General features: G+C 37.3%; 1 protein-coding gene across 1 annotated transcript; it reads left to right on the top strand.

The window, feature by feature from the left end:
- Window positions 1-6,113: 6,113 nt before the first annotated feature.
- LOC150108780 (histone H4-like) lies at window positions 6,114-15,604 on the top strand. The gene has a single exon (XM_090410140.1). The coding sequence runs from the start codon at window positions 14,184-14,186 to the stop codon at window positions 14,493-14,495; it is 312 nt and encodes a 103-aa protein (XP_090266266.1). The 5' UTR covers window positions 6,114-14,183; the 3' UTR covers window positions 14,496-15,604.
- Window positions 15,605-16,100: the final 496 nt, after the last annotated feature.

Genomic DNA, 16,100 nt, shown 5'->3' with positions numbered 1-16,100 from the left:
TCCATCATACACAACCTGCTGGTATTGTTCAGAGAGCTAATCTCTGATCCATCTAACCAACATACTGTCTTCCCATTCTCTGCAGCTTAGGAATAGAATACAGAATTGGATTGATGGATATAATATTCTTTATGAAGGTCAGCATGGATTTGTAAAGGGTAGGTCCCGTTTCAGTAATTTACTTGCATTTTATGATAAGGTGATGAGTTATTAGATAAGGGAGAATCATGTACAGCAGTGGTTCTCAAACTTTTTCCACTGGTGTACCCCCTTTTAAACACATTTCTATAATAAATACTGATACTTTTGTTCAGTGCCTATCTTAATTTAAAATAGTTTACTTTACTTGTTTTTCCACCATTACTGATTGTTTTTTGTGTACCCCTGAACGGCCAGGCATGTACCCCCGGGGGTACGCGTACCACCAGTTGGGAGCCGATGATATACAGTGATATTCTTAGACTTTGCAAAAGCGTTTGATAGATTACCACATGATAAGTTAAGATAGGCACTGAACAAAAGTATCAGTATTTATTATAGAAATGGGTTTAAAAGGGGATACACCAGTGGAAAAAGTTTGAGAACCACTGCTGTATATGATTCTCCCTTATCTAACAACTCATCACCTTATCATAAAATGCAAGTAAATTACTTGCATTTTATGCAAGTAATTTATGCATTGTAGTTTGAGACTTCTGTCTTAGAACCATGCTTGTGGAGTGGTATTATTTTGTCCCCTTTCCACTCCTTAGGAACCTACCCACTGCAAGACTTTCATTAAATAACCAGGTCAAGGGCATAACCAACTGTGGTGCACATTCCTTAATTCACATGTAATCCAACCAATATCTGATACACCTCTGTTTCTTTCACTTCCAATTCTCCTAATACTTGCCTCTCTTCTATATATTGTACCAGATAATTTATACATGTATGATATACGCTGATAAAGTGCTCGTTCAATAATTTCACTATATCTTTTGCAGCTGTTGGTCTGCTGCCATAATTATTCTTCCTCTTGCTTGCCATGTAGCAGAAAAATTCCCCCAAGTTAATCTTGGCCTGACCAACCAATCTCCTCTCATACTGCACCTTTTCTTTCTTTACTATGCTCATCACCTTTTTAGTCTGCATCTTATACTCTTCATGGATCTGATCACCATCAACTGTCTTGTACCTCCTCCATAACATTTTCTTTTCCAGCACAGCTTGCTTGATTTCGCTGTTCATCCATTTCACTCCCACTCTATTTACTCGCTTAACCCTCGGTATGCAGTCATACATTGCTTTTGTCAGATACTGCCTTATGATGAGTTTCCATGCATTTTCAACATCTTTTCTTCTCAGCTAATCTACCCAACGTACTGATGCTAACTGACCACAGAGCTTCCTGTAATCACCTGCTTTATACTTCCACATGTATCCATTTTTAGCAGTGACCTTTTCTTGTTTCATCACTTCCCAAACAAGTACCTCATGATCACTTTCACCAACTGACGGAAGTATCAACACCTCATTAACAACTACATCTTGTGAAGTTATCACCAAATCCAAAACATTAAAGCCTCTAGTTGCTTCAGTCACATGCTGCTTAAGATAACTTATCTCTCAGAAATTCCACAAACTCGCTCTCCTTGTTCCCATACACTATTTCCTCCTTCCAATCCATATTCCTGTAATTAAAGTCTCCCATCAGGATCATCTTTTTACATGCCCAACTAATTTGCCTAAACATTTCCAAGTAATCCTTTAAACTTAAACTTGTCAAGAAATTATATTCATGTTTAATCTTTTATTCAAGTGTAAGCAAAGTTTGCACATGAAGTATCTTCATGACTTTTCTACTTGTATATAGAGGCTAATGGCTTCACATTAATTGTGTTAGTATCAAGATGCAGTATATCTCAAGATACTAACATCATATGTTAGTGTCCCATAATACAAAGCACATATCCTTTTGGGTTTGTATAATGCTATGCATTATGGAAGGGGCCATTACATGGGCCAGTAGTGATCCTTCCCACTTTCAGGCAGTGCAGGGCAAGATCAACTGCTCTGCATTGCCTGATTTGTTCCAGTCCATCTTGTTTCTTGGATGGCTACTAATTTTAATTTATATCAGTGAATTTGATAGTGAGCAGCAATTCTACCAGTACTGGATTGAAGCTGAAGAAGGATAATTTGGCAAGGCTCAAGACCAGATAAATGTAGGCATGGAAAAATGGTGACATCACTGTGAGATGAAAGAAAACTAGAATCCACTATTTTATTTTCTCAAGAAGCATAACATTGGGGATCACCATACATAGCATAAAACTAAACTAAAAGATCACCAGTTAAGGGAAACCAGCACTCCTGAGAATTGAATGGCTATCCCCAGCAAGAGAGATCATTGTAGGGCCTCTCAGGCCATCAGCCAGCAAAATCCCTGGAAAAATAGGTACTTGGAATGTGAGATCCATGAAGGAATGTTTTAAATTTAAAAATAGAATTTAGACAAATAAAAATTGACATTCTTAAAATAAATGAGGTAAGATGGCCTGACAAATAGAGATTACAGAATGATCTATTGGGTTCCCCAAATGACATAGCAGGTGTTGGATTCCTGGTAAATAAGACATTAGAACATAAATTAAAAGCATTTGGGAATATAACAAAAGAATAATCCTGATTAAGATTCAAGCAGAACCAACATATGTAACCCTTATATAGATATACGTGCTAACAACAGAAATACCACAACGAGGAAATAGAAGAAGTATATGAACAGATTGAAGAAGTACTTAGGAGAAAATGATAAAAAAAACTTGATGGGTGATTGCAGTTGTTGGAGAGGAGAAGATTATTGGTAAATTTGGAACTTGACAAAAGCTACACCTTGACTATAATAAATACACTCTGAATAGCCAAAAAGAAGACATGTGGTTTGCCCCAAACAATCATTTAGACTACATACTCATCCAAAAAAAAAAAAAAAAAAACTATCCTAACCATGTAAAACTATGCAGAAGTTATCCTGGAGCAGATGTGAACACTGACTATATCCCAGTTGTAATGATAAATCAATTACAATTTGAAAAATCATGTATAAATAAGTTGTACAAAAAAAAAATGAATATCTGTAAAATAAAAAATTATCAAAATGCTCAAAGTCTTTAGAGAAAAACTAGACAAATTAATAAATCCCTAAAAGCTCCATGGAAATTAAATTAACAAAAAATGAGAACCTATAAAGAGAGAGAGAGAGAGAGCTGCAGAAAAAATATTTTGGAGTAGAAGGAAAAAAATGTGATGTACAAGCTATGAATCAAGGGAGAAATATTAGAGCTAATGACACAAAGAAGAAAGCACAAAAAAAGGGAAAAAAAAACAAGAGGAGTATAGAAAATATAAAACCATGGTGAACAGAGAAGCCAAGAAAACAAAAGAATAGATATAAACATGAATAAAGGTAACACCATTAGGGCATTCAAGATTCAGAGAAAGGATAAAGACACCAAGCACAATCAAGAGTAAGGATGGGAAAAGTGCTAATATGGGTGCAATACACCCAAGAACTTTATATAAGAGAGAAACTAAAAATTAGATAAATTGCTCCTAGAGGAAGAAACTCAGGTAATGGAAAATGAGAAAGGACCACCTCTCTTCAAGTCAGAATTAGCCTAAAGCACCAGGAGTAGACCTTGTCCCAAGAGAAATTTTACAAGCACTAAACAAAGAAGCAAAAAAGTGAACAGTTTAAAATGATCAATGAAATGATACTTGTTAAAAATTTCTTTTGTGTCAACCTTATAAAATCTGAAATTCCAAAAGATTTTGAGCATAAGCATATAAAGATCACTGAATGTTAAGTCTCTTATTCCACAGTTAAAATCCTAACTAGAATTATCAAGTTCCTTATAAAATAAATAAATAATAATAATAGAATATCTACATGTTGAACAAAGAAAAAAATTAATAGTGGAATAAAGATCACCAGTAGGCTTTATGATACAATAAAATTTGCAGACGACATAGCATTAATAGCAGAAAATGAAAAAGAACTACAACAGTCACTTGCAGAGATGAAAAAACTCGTAAATGAAAGATGAAGAACAGTGAGAAAAAAAAGTAGTATACCAAGGATGGAGAGCAAATTCTAAATCTCTCACTTCAAGGGAAAAGATTAATGCAAGTAAAACAATTTACCTAGCTAGAAAGCCTTATAACATCAAATATGAGAATAAGAATAGCACAATCAAAAAAAGGCATTTAACAAGACAAGCATATTATTATTATCACACTCTCTTTAGGGAGTTATCAGACTCATTGTGGGAAGTTCATTCAACTGACTACATATTTATCATACTGAATCTTAAAATCCTTAACACTCTCTGCATTACCAACATATTCCAGTAATGTATTCCATTCACTCGCAATTCTCCATGTAAAAAATCTACTCTTCACACCATCTTCACCACACTCCTGCACAACTTCCATGGATGATCTTTGATTCTTCCCTTCTTGCCTTCTGCTGAAATTCTCTCACTAACATCTCTATGATATCACCTCTTTTCTCCTATCCACCAAACTGTAATCCATATCTCTACATAGTCAATATTGCAGAGTCCTAGTATTGTTTTAGTCGCTCATCTCTAGACCATCTCCAATTTTTCCATGTCACAATGAAAAGAGATAACCAAATCTGAGCACAGTAGTCCAATTGTGGTCTGTTAGTGTAATTCTTATCATAGGAATAATATGATGTGCACTCTTTGCAACACTTTCAATATGCCCTCCATGGAGTCACAAGACTCATTGCAGGCAGTCAGTACTAGTCAATACAAAGTCTATTGTACCACTCCTTAGACTCATCCACTGTGTTTTCATTGCTCTCTCAGGCAATGCATTCCATGCTCCTGCACTCTCCATGCAAAAAAACTTACTTTTTACCCTTTTACTCACCACTCCATTATGTAACTTCCAGGGACAGCCTCTTGTTCCTTCCCCTCATTCTACCATATGTTCTAAAAAAATTTCCTTAGTGTTAATTTTATAAAAAAAAAAAAAAAAAAAAAAACAGCTTAAATGCCTCGCTCATATTCCCTGACATTTGCCTTCTCTCCACTAAATTCTGCAGTCATTCATACTTTCAGTCTGTCCTCATGATTACATTGTACAGTCCTGATATAATTTTTGTTATCCATCTCTGCACCCCCTTCAAGGTTACTTCAGATCCTGGTGACCAGACTGAGCACTGAAATCCAAATGAGGTCTGATAAAAGCTTTACACAGTGGAGACCACCACCCTTTTATCTCTTGATCATTGTTCTCAATATTACAGCAATTCTCTGAGCTAGCTTACAATGTTTACAGTATGTCCTCTGAACTTCAAATTTCTATCAAAAATCACCCAATATCATTTGCTTTCTCCACTTCTTCCAGCATAATTCCACCAAATGAGAATGAAGTCTCTCATCTACATCCTAAATTTCAAAACCTTACATTTAGTTCCATTCAGCCCACCTTTCCAGCTTATTCAAGTCCACTTGAAGAGACAAAACCTTAGCACTATTACTAATAACCTTCCCAAGCTCCACATCAACTGCAAACAACTGAATATCTTCCTTTAGTATGGCAACAATACTATTTGCATAAAATTTGAAAACAGTAATTATCCCAGCACTGAAACATGTGGAACTCCACTTGTAACCTTCCTACAGTTTGATAAGGCTCTGCCATATGCACCACCTATATCTATCAGAGAGCCAATCCACTAATCTAATATCCAAACACATAATATGCATCTTAAAAATCATCTTGTCATGTGGCTTTGCAAAATCAAAAAAATAAAATAAAAAAATAAAAACTAGAGTATGCCTTACCCTAATCCACTGCTCTTGCTACTCTGTTATAAAAGGTAACCAGATTTTTAAAACAAGAGCACCCTTTAAGAAATCCATGCTGGCCTGCATAAATAATATTTCCCTTATCTGCCCAATTCTGTTTCGAGTTCTTACCAATTTCTCCAAAATCTTAACGACAGAAGAAATACAAACGGGCCTATAGTTTGATACTTCCATTCTACAACCACTTTTATGCTGTAGTAGCACCATCTTACTCTTCTTTCACTCTCCAGGAACCTGTCTTTTTACAAGACTTCCATAAACAGACAAGTTAATGGCATGGTCAATTCCACAGTATGTTCCCTTAAAAATGATGAAATTCCATCTAGTCCCCCTGCTTTACTGACATTTAGAATACTCAGTAATTGGAATACGTTCTCTTCATTGTCATCACCATTCCTTATAACTCACTGATTTAATACCCAGGATTGACACACTAATAAACTGATCAAGAAATAGTTCAACTATGTCATCTGCATTTACCCAAGTCCAACTCTATCCAACAAGGTAATCCACCCCACTCGTAATAAAGCTAACAAAATGCCTTGGAATTCTCCTTTGATTGCAGCGCTAGTCTCCTCTCATATTCTAATTTTTCTCTGCTTGCAATACTAGTCACTTTCCTAACCAAAGCCTTATATTTCTCATGCAACTGTTCTCCACTATCTGTAATCTCTTTTTCATTTACAATTTCTCTTGTCATATATTTGATTCCAAATTGCTTTATCTTCTTCACTCATGATATTCAATCTGCCATTGCTGTCAACAATTTTTCCTTAACTATCTCCCATGCAGTACTGATCTCTCTTCCCTTCAAATTCTTTCATCCATTGTTTCTCTGCATGCTGGTTTCTAAGTCTATGATACACAAGGGAGAAATTCTTTCTGCCTTGATATTTCTACATGCCTATTCATCCCCTAAGTCAGGATTACATGGTCGCTCGCACCAGCTGGGGTGGGCAAGTACAACATCTTAGTCACGATCAGATCCTCCTGATGCTGTGACCTCCTGATCTGAAATTCTTGGTCTTCGTGTTACCTCTACTACATGCTACCTAAAACAGTTGTCCCTCAGAAATCCATATATTCATTTCCCCTAGTAGGGAATGCTACCTCCTTTGTCTAGTTTATATTGCTATAGTCAAAGTCCCCCCATAATAATCACTAGCTTTACACTTGCCAAACTAATTTGCCTAAACATTTCCTACTCATCACCATCTATATTCCCTGGTTTATAGCAACATCCCACTAAATATATTTTCTTATAAACATTTATTTTACACAGTATTCTCTCAAAGCCAATAGTGTTATTTCCACTGTTACCCTCCACCCTGAGAGGGCACAGTTCATCTCTTATCATGAATAATACACCATGACCACATTTACCTTCCCTATTCTGCTGAAATATAGTATACCCTTTGATTTCTATCCCCTGTTAGAATATTCTTCTCAGTTAACCATGTTTCACTGATACAACAATCTTTGGAGAGACTAAGTTAATAACTGTTATCAGCTCATTCCCTTTATTTCTAATACTCTTATCATTTGTATACAGAAAAACCAGCTTTTCCTAAGCATGTCATTTCCAGTATTCTTATAACCATTTTCACTCCCCTCATACTCCACCTGAGCCTCCGTAACTCAGTCAGTATAGACAAATCCCTTTGGTCGGAAAGACCTAGGTTGGATTTCTATCAGTGACAACACCTTTATCTGGTATCTTTTGACAAAAGGGAAGTTAGTTCGGTCTCATACGGAGGTAGGGGTTTTTCGTTCCCCCAGAACAGGCAAACTGGCCCCGTGAACACACATGGATTACAGTCATGAATACGTCCCAGCCATATATAGGTCCCGAGTCTGGATAAAATTTGGGGGGGGGGGATGCGATGGTGAACTACCTTGTAAAAATCTCACCAGGAACACTTTGTGGGCAATGCCTACAAAGTCACCTAGGGTCAGAAACGACTAAAAGGGAAAAAAAACACCATGACATACTTCACCTGGCTGTGTGCAGTAGTATACCCTCTCATTTCTCAAGTCACTATCTCCACATGAGACCATCCTTGCAATTCTTGTTTTCCCTGTCCTGACATACACTTTCTACCAATAATTGTCCAGACATTTTAGCAATTTACAATTGATACCAGCAGGTAAACCTTACAATTGGGTATGTCCACCTTTGGCTTTGATCCTGCACCCCTTTGAAGGAGGCTTTCCACCAATGTATGACAAACATCAGGTGGAATTTGTCTCCATTCCTCCATCAAAGCAGCACTGAGTTCAGTGACAGATTGAGGACATGCTGCTCTGAACCTCAATCGCCACTCCAATTCGTCCCACAGGTGTTTGATTGGGTTGAGATCAGGACTCTACACAGGCCAGAGCAGTCATTTTAACACTCATTTCTTCATACTATTCCATAACAGCTGCAACTTTGTGGCATTGGGCATTGTCATCTTCATAGTAACACGGGTCTGTTCCATAAAAATTTCACAGTGTGGGCAGCACCCAATTATCCAGAATATCAAGGTACTGAGTCCTCTTCATGGAATTCCAGACAATGACTAGTGGTCCCATTCCAAACCAGCTGGATGCATCCCACACATTGCTTCTCGAGACCAATAAAGTTTACTGTGGGTACAAGACATTGTGGTAACAAGCGTTCACCAGGCTGCCTTCACACCCGCACCCTGCCATCAGACTGAAACAGGTGAACCTTGATTCATCACTCCAGAGTACCGGTTTCCACTGGTACATTGTCCAATTCACATGCTCTTTGTACCAGGCCAGTCGAAGCGCCTAGTTTGTGTTATAATGTTCAGCTTGTGTGCTTGTATTTCCTGCTCTTCCATGGAAACCCAGCAAATGGAGTTCTTTTCATACAGTATTAGTGTTCACCATGGTGCTACTGGTGCTCAGGAACTTATCACGGATGGTCTGTGCCAATTGTATCCAGTTTTTGCATGCCATCCGTTTTATTATTATTATACGGGTACCTCCATGGTGTCTGAAGACCATTTGCAGAAGACCCAATTTATCCGCATAATCTACACACCTCTCCTTGAACCCGTTAACAGAAAAAAGCACTCTCAACTCACTCTGGCAACCCATTCCACTCATTCACCACTCTCCAAGCAAAAAACTAGTCCAAACATCACTACTGACCACACCTTTATTCAACTTCCAGGGATGGCCCCCCTTGTTCATGTCCCTCTAGTGAAATGCTGAAACATTTCCCCTGCATATATCCTATAAAATCCTTTAAGCAACTTAAATGTTTCTGTCTTATCCCCTCTTTTTCTCATATCAACCAACTTTTGCAATCCACACACTTTCGATCTATTCTTGTGGGGAACATTCCACAGGCCACTCACCATCTTGGTTACTCACCTCTGAATCCTCTCCACCACTTCCACATTCCCAAGAAACTTAAGGGACCAGACTTGAGCACAGTAATCCAGAAGTAGGTGTATCAAGGAATTACAACTTCCTTGTCTCTGCTTGTATAATGTGTGTTCTTCAATAGCCAAGTAATCTTATGAGCTACCTTAGCAATATGTCCTCTAAACTTTAACTATGTCTACCACCACTCTGAAATCTCTAGCTTCATCTATTTCCTGGAGTATAGTACTGTCAGTGTGATACAGAGCTTCTAATCTATTTATCCCAAAATGCATAACTGTACATCTCTTTCATTAAATTAAATAGCAGTGGTCCCAGCACCAAACCTTGGTGCACACAACTAATCACCTGTTTTCACCTCAATTCTGTCCCTCCATATACCACTTTTTGATATCTGTTCAGCAGCAACCCTCTTGTCCATTTAATCAGTGTCATATCCATCCCCATTTGTGCTAATTTGTATAACAGTGTTCCATGTGGTATTCTGTCAGATGTCGCTGCAAAATCATCGTGTAGCCATTTCCTTTATCTAATTCATCTGATACTCTGTTATAAAAAGTTAGTAAATTACTAAGGCATGACCAACCCTTCACAAAGCCATGTTGACCCTCATACAAGGGTGGTCTGAAAAGTTCTCAGCTTCGACCATATATACTCACTATCAGCAAGTTTGTTTTTTTTTTAAGTTGGTACATCTCTCATAAGCATCCATGTGAAATTGCAAGTCATTCTATCAAGTAGTTTGTTTGATACAGCTGTCTGAAGCAAAAGTGTTCTGTATATCCCTTTATAATGGATAAAATTGAGTATCGTGCAGTTATAAAATTCTTTGTAAAAAGAAGGTTTAATGCCAAAAGAAATTCATTCGAAGTTCATAAAAGTTTAAGGGCACTCTTCTCCTTTGTTTTCGACAATGAAGAAATGGGCTGCCAAGTTTAAATGTGGCCGTACAAGCCTTGAAGATGATCCTGAAGGACTCCAAAAATTGTAACAACACCAGAAATCATTCATCAAGTGGATGATATGGTATGGATGACTGGCGAGTTAAAGTGCATGAAATTGCTGAGACTATAGGCATTTCAAAAGAACATGTCTGATATATTTTGTATGAAGAATTGTAAATGAAAAAGCTTTGCTCAACAAGATGTGTGCCCCACTTGCTCACAGCAGATCAAAAATGCAGTCGCATGAAAATCTCTGAACAGTGCTTGGAGCATTTTAACAAAAATAAAACTGATTTTGTGCATCGATTTATTACTATGGCTGATACTTGGATTCACCATTGCACACCAGAATCCAAAGAGCAGTCAAACATAAGCTGATTGTTCAGTGCCAAAGAAGACAAAGTTGGTTCCATCAGCAGTAAAGGTCATGGCATTGATGTTTTGGGATGCTAAAGGCATTTTGTTTATTAATTATCTTGAAAAGGGTAAAACAATAACTGGGGAATATTATTCCGATTTTTTAACCAGACTAGACGAAAAAATTTGTGAGAAAAGACCCAGTTTGCAGAAGAAAAAGATCATCTTTTATCAAGACAACGAACCTGCAAAGGTGTTTTGGCAATGGGAAAATTAAGGGATCTGCACTATGAATTGTTGGAACATCCACCCTATTCCCCAGATTTGGCTCTCTCCGACTTCTATCTGTTCCCAAAACTAATACTCTTCTTCGCTGGTCACCTTTTTTCTTCGAATCAAGAGGTGATTGCAGCTGTAGAGGGGTATTTTGCAGATCTTACTAAGAACCACTACAGGAACGGGATAATGGCACTGTAGCATCTCTGGAATAAATGTATTAGTCGTAAGGGAGATTATGTTGAAAAATACAAATAATTTTGAAATTATAAATTCTTTTTTTTTCATTGTTAGGCAGAGAACTGTTCAGACCACCTCGTACAGTGTCATATTTTTATCTACCCATTCTTGAATTCTCTTTTTTGCCAATTTTTCTAGTACTTTTACCACCACGCCTGAGATACTGATTGGTCTCTAATTTTCTACTGTAGTCTTAGAACCTCCCTTGTGCAAAAAAATAATTTTGCCCTCTTTCCACTTCCTTGGAACTCTACCAGAGCTGAGACTTAAACAGCTTAGTCAGAGGCATTGCCAGTTCCCTTGCACATTCTTGCAAAATCCTAGCTGATATCCCATCTAATCCCACAGCTGTATTTTATATTTGAAATTCTGCAATATCCTCAGCACCTCCAATTCATCCACCTCTTTTCCCACATTATTGTCTGTCACATAGCTTAAAGCATTAACCTGACTAGGAAGATATATGCTTGCAAAATGGTCGCTCATTAACTCAACTATTTTATCCACTTCCGTCTTATCGTTACTATCATCACTCATTAAGGTTAATCTTCCATAGTCATTCCTCCTCTTACTTGCCATATAATGAAAGAAATCTTTATGATTTCCTTTAGCCTGCTCAGCTAAATTCTTCTCGTCAGATTTTGTCTTCCTTGCCATGTTTTTTCTTGCCTGAGCCTTGTACTGTTCATAAGTTTGCTGGTCACCTATCTCTTTATATATATACACCCACCACAGCATTTTCTTCTCCTGCAGCTCGTGCTTTATGATATTACTCATCCGTTTAATTCCTACCCAATTAAATCTTCTTATTGTAGGTACACAGTTTAATACTGCTTCCTCTAGAAGACCTTTAACTATATTCCATACACTACTAACATCCTTAACCTGCAGTGTTTTATGCCATGGTACAGATTTAAGCTTTTTCCTAAGCATGTCATAATCACCTGCCTTTTAGTTCTACAAATATCCCTTTTTGATAGAATATTCGTCATGTTTTACAATCTCACAAGTCAAGACTGCATGGTCACTTTCACTATTTGGAGGCAATGTTGTCACCTTGGTTATGGATAGCTCTTCTGATCCTGTGACCAGTTCCAATACTATTCCCCCCCACCTACTCCCCTCCATTGCATGCTGCCTTTAGTAATTATCCCTCAGTAGGTGTATAAATTCTATTTCCTTTCTGCCATGTGATCTTTCTTTCTTCCAGTCTATATCTCATAGTTGAAGTCCTCCATAATAGTCACTCAACCTGCACTTTGGCAATGCATGTCTTCCAGATCATGTGTGGAACTTCCTGGCCTATAACAACAACCAGCTGTATATTTTGTCTTATTGGTCTTAATCTCACACTAGATTGCTTCAAATGAACAGCCCCTCTCCCGCCTGTCTTCTATTCTTTTTGGTTACAATTCATCTGCTATCATCAGCAGTACCCCCCACCCCTCGAAAATACTAAACCCTCCAACACACTTTTAACACCCTGTTGTCCCAGTCAGTAATTTTCGGCAGCTGCACTGGATGTTTTCCTGCCCTAGTGATGCCAGAATGTCTCCATTTGTTGATCACATTGCCAACCGTTGATTTTGAATGCTCCAGTTGAGCAGTAATGGCACGTATGGACATGCCACCAGAGTGACAGCCCATGATGATGCCGCTCTCAAAGTCACTGAGTTCAGGTCGTGTTTCCTTACCACCCGTATTCAACTGCTATGATGAAATATTGTTTCCTTAGTAGGAAACAATATTCAATAACAATATCTGTGCACCGGTTTTTATGTTATTAACAAATCTGGAATGTTCCATAACTTCAAATAACAGCAGTGTCTGGACAATTATTGGTAAATAGTATACTTGCCCTGAAAACAACTGTCTCCAACTACTCCATCCTTCTGCATTCAAACGTAATCTGTTTCTTGCATACAGCTCTCTTTTGTTCTCAAATGCACTCCACATATTCCAGACCTACCTCTCTTCCTAGACATTCTTGCTGTCATTTCTTTCTTTATCACTGCTCTTCTCTTCCACTCTACATTATACTGGTGCAACACAGTCTGTCTTCCCTGTGACACATTTCTTCTGCACTATACCTAACAGCAATGTCAAATCTCTCACTATACAATTCATGCTACCTCTTAAGTCATTGTACTAAGCATTACTTTCATCTATTATTCATTTTCCTTTCTCTTAATTACCAGTACCACACTGCTTATCATTCAACTTTGCAAGCACTCTACTCTGCACTCCCTAAATCATATCTCCATACGTGATCCTCCAAACTGATTCATTGATCCTTCCTTTAGTTGCCATCCCTGACTACTTTAATCTCTCTATCTCCCCCTTTCCTCTAATCTAATGTCTGTATTCCATTCCAAACTCCTGACTTTCTCCAATTTCTCTCCTATTCTCTCACCTCTATCTCTTCTTTGCTCTCTCACACCTACTGTCATTTTTCTTGCACTAGTCAACCTTTCTAGCCTCTTAATATCTTCATTCACTCTCCTCAATTCTGTCTTCATTCCTTTCATCTCCTTTCTCAGCAATTCTCTTTCTCTCTCCACATATCCCGCTTTCAACTGGGATTCACACACAGGCATGGCCATCAAATAATCCATCTCTCTGCCACACTTTCCAAGGTTAATCCATATGTGTGCATCTTTCACATTCTTTTCACTCTCTAACACACTACTGATATCCATAAATTGGCATTCACCTGTTTCTGAAGCACTTAATCCCAATATTGAAATACTTATGTCTCCCACCACTTCCCACTGCCTACATTTCATGCACACATTCCCATTCATTGCCTGCCACATCTTTAAACTCTGGGATGCGCATGCTTAGCAAACTACAAAATCGTTGACTATGCTACAAATAACATAGTCTTCAAATGGTGATGGGCTGGGTAACAAAGTATTAGAACTGGCAGCCACCATATTGAATGTAATTGATACAATATATAGACAATAATATTCTAACAAAAGATCACACCAAATACATCAATTTCAATAGTGTAAACTAGTAACAGAATAAACACAAGGAGTGTATTCATCAGGCAGCAGTTTAAGGCTTTTTGAAGATGTCAGGCAGAGGAAAAGGTGGTAAAGGTCTCGGAAAAGGAGGAGCCAAGCATCATCGTAAGGTTCTTCGTGATAACATCCAAGGTATTACCAAACCTGCTATTCGTCGTCTCGCTCGTCATGGTGGCGTCAAGCGTATTTCTGGTCTAATCTATGAGGAAACTCAAGACGTTTGGAAAGCATTCTTGGAAAACGTCATCAGAGATGCAGTTACCTACACTGAGCATGCTAAAAGGAAGACTGTAACTGCTATGGATGTCGTATATGCTCTAAAACGTCAGGGAAATACCCTATATGGTTTCTGTGGTTGAGGGAGCATCTTCAAAAAAAAAAAAACAGCCCTTTTCAGTGCCAGCTTGACTGGCCGAGTGGTTAGCATATCCGCTCTTCACTCGAGAGGCTGCGGGTTCGAATACCGCCTTGGGCATGTTTGTTTGTGATTGTCTGTGGAAATACTAGTGGTGGTGTTTGGCAGTAGATGGCGTTGGTGTAGTTGCAGTCAGATGGTGGGTTGTGAAAGCAGAGTTATAGAGTAGATGCCCTCCCTCGATGACTCTTTGGACTCCCTGGAGGTGACAAATAATAATAATAATTATAATTATCTTTTTAACAGCTTACATTAACCAACCGCATATGTCTTTGAGCATTAGTACCCCTACCCCCAGCCATGACAAAAGTTTGCAACTTTTTGTAGGTGGGAGCCACATTAAAAAATAAATAAACCTGAAAGTAAAAATGTAAATTAAAGTCTTAAATTATGCATTTTACCTTTAGATATTTAACGCATACTAAAAATTTATTTTATCAGAAAATGTAGTGAACTTCAGTTCAAGTTGCCATAACTTGTTCCTAAATGCAATAGAATGGCTATTAAATCATATCAGGCTGCTGGTTATGTCAAAGACAGGATTCATTTCAGTTGATGTTTTCATCACTTATGAAAACTGTAATTTTTATTAAAACTTCTGTAAATTTACTTTGATAGAAGGTTTGCAGTTTTCATAGACTATCACTCCTTTGGTGAAAAATAAAATGAAAATTTCATTTAAGTTAAGGGATATTATATCCCTTAACTTAAATAAGTTCATGTCGCCGAATTGAAGCCTTTGGCTCTTCATTATAATTGAAAATTTCATTTTGTTAATGCTGACATTCCAAGAGACAAACTGGAAAATAATGTGCAGTATAGCATATTAACTAATGTGGTAGCATGAAAAGTTCTGTGTACATACCGAAAGTTTATGTGTAGATAAGGTGTTGACATAGATTTTTTGTAAATAAAAATATATGCAATAAAAACAATAGTATGTAATGGTGATAATAGCAATTTACTATTGTCACCTATACATTTTAATGGTTGCAATCCATATAAGTTGTATAATTTTATTCCTGTCAATGTAGATAGATATAGAAATATCAATAAATAAATTTATATATCAGTGGCTAATTGAACAAGCTTATTTTGCATGAGTACAAATTAAGAGCACTTGAAATCTGATGTTTGTAAATCTATTTTTGTCACTCTGAAAAATCTTTAGTTTTTTATTGTAATTTTAGGACTAAAGCTGAAATAAATTTAAAAAAACATATAAAAATAGAAATACCATTGAGTTCACAGTCGAACCTATTTGCAGCCAGGAAGCCTCAGTAGCTTAGTCCTTTGGTTCAAAAGATCTAATTTTAAATCAGGAACACAAAGAACATGAAGACTATTCATCTGAAAGTGAGTCAGTTAGTCTCGTGTAAAAATGACAGGTGTTTTTTTTTTTTTTTTAACCTCCTGGAACTCAAATTTTTCATTCCACAAAGCAAGCATATCAGTCTGAGCAACACACACAATTTACAGATTTTAATTTAATTTTAATTTATGGAATTTAATTCATAAATAACAGCCATAATTCCAAACAAACCAACCA

This window comes from Typopeltis vanoorti, chromosome 2 (genome assembly GCF_054136105.1).
Source record: "Typopeltis vanoorti isolate ZY-2024b chromosome 2, IOZ_Tvanoo_1.0, whole genome shotgun sequence".
In the NCBI taxonomy this organism is placed as follows: Eukaryota; Metazoa; Arthropoda; class Arachnida; order Uropygi; family Thelyphonidae; genus Typopeltis; species Typopeltis vanoorti.
The sequence above is the reverse complement of the archived record's forward strand: the minus strand, read 5'-3'. Positions and strand labels throughout refer to the sequence as shown.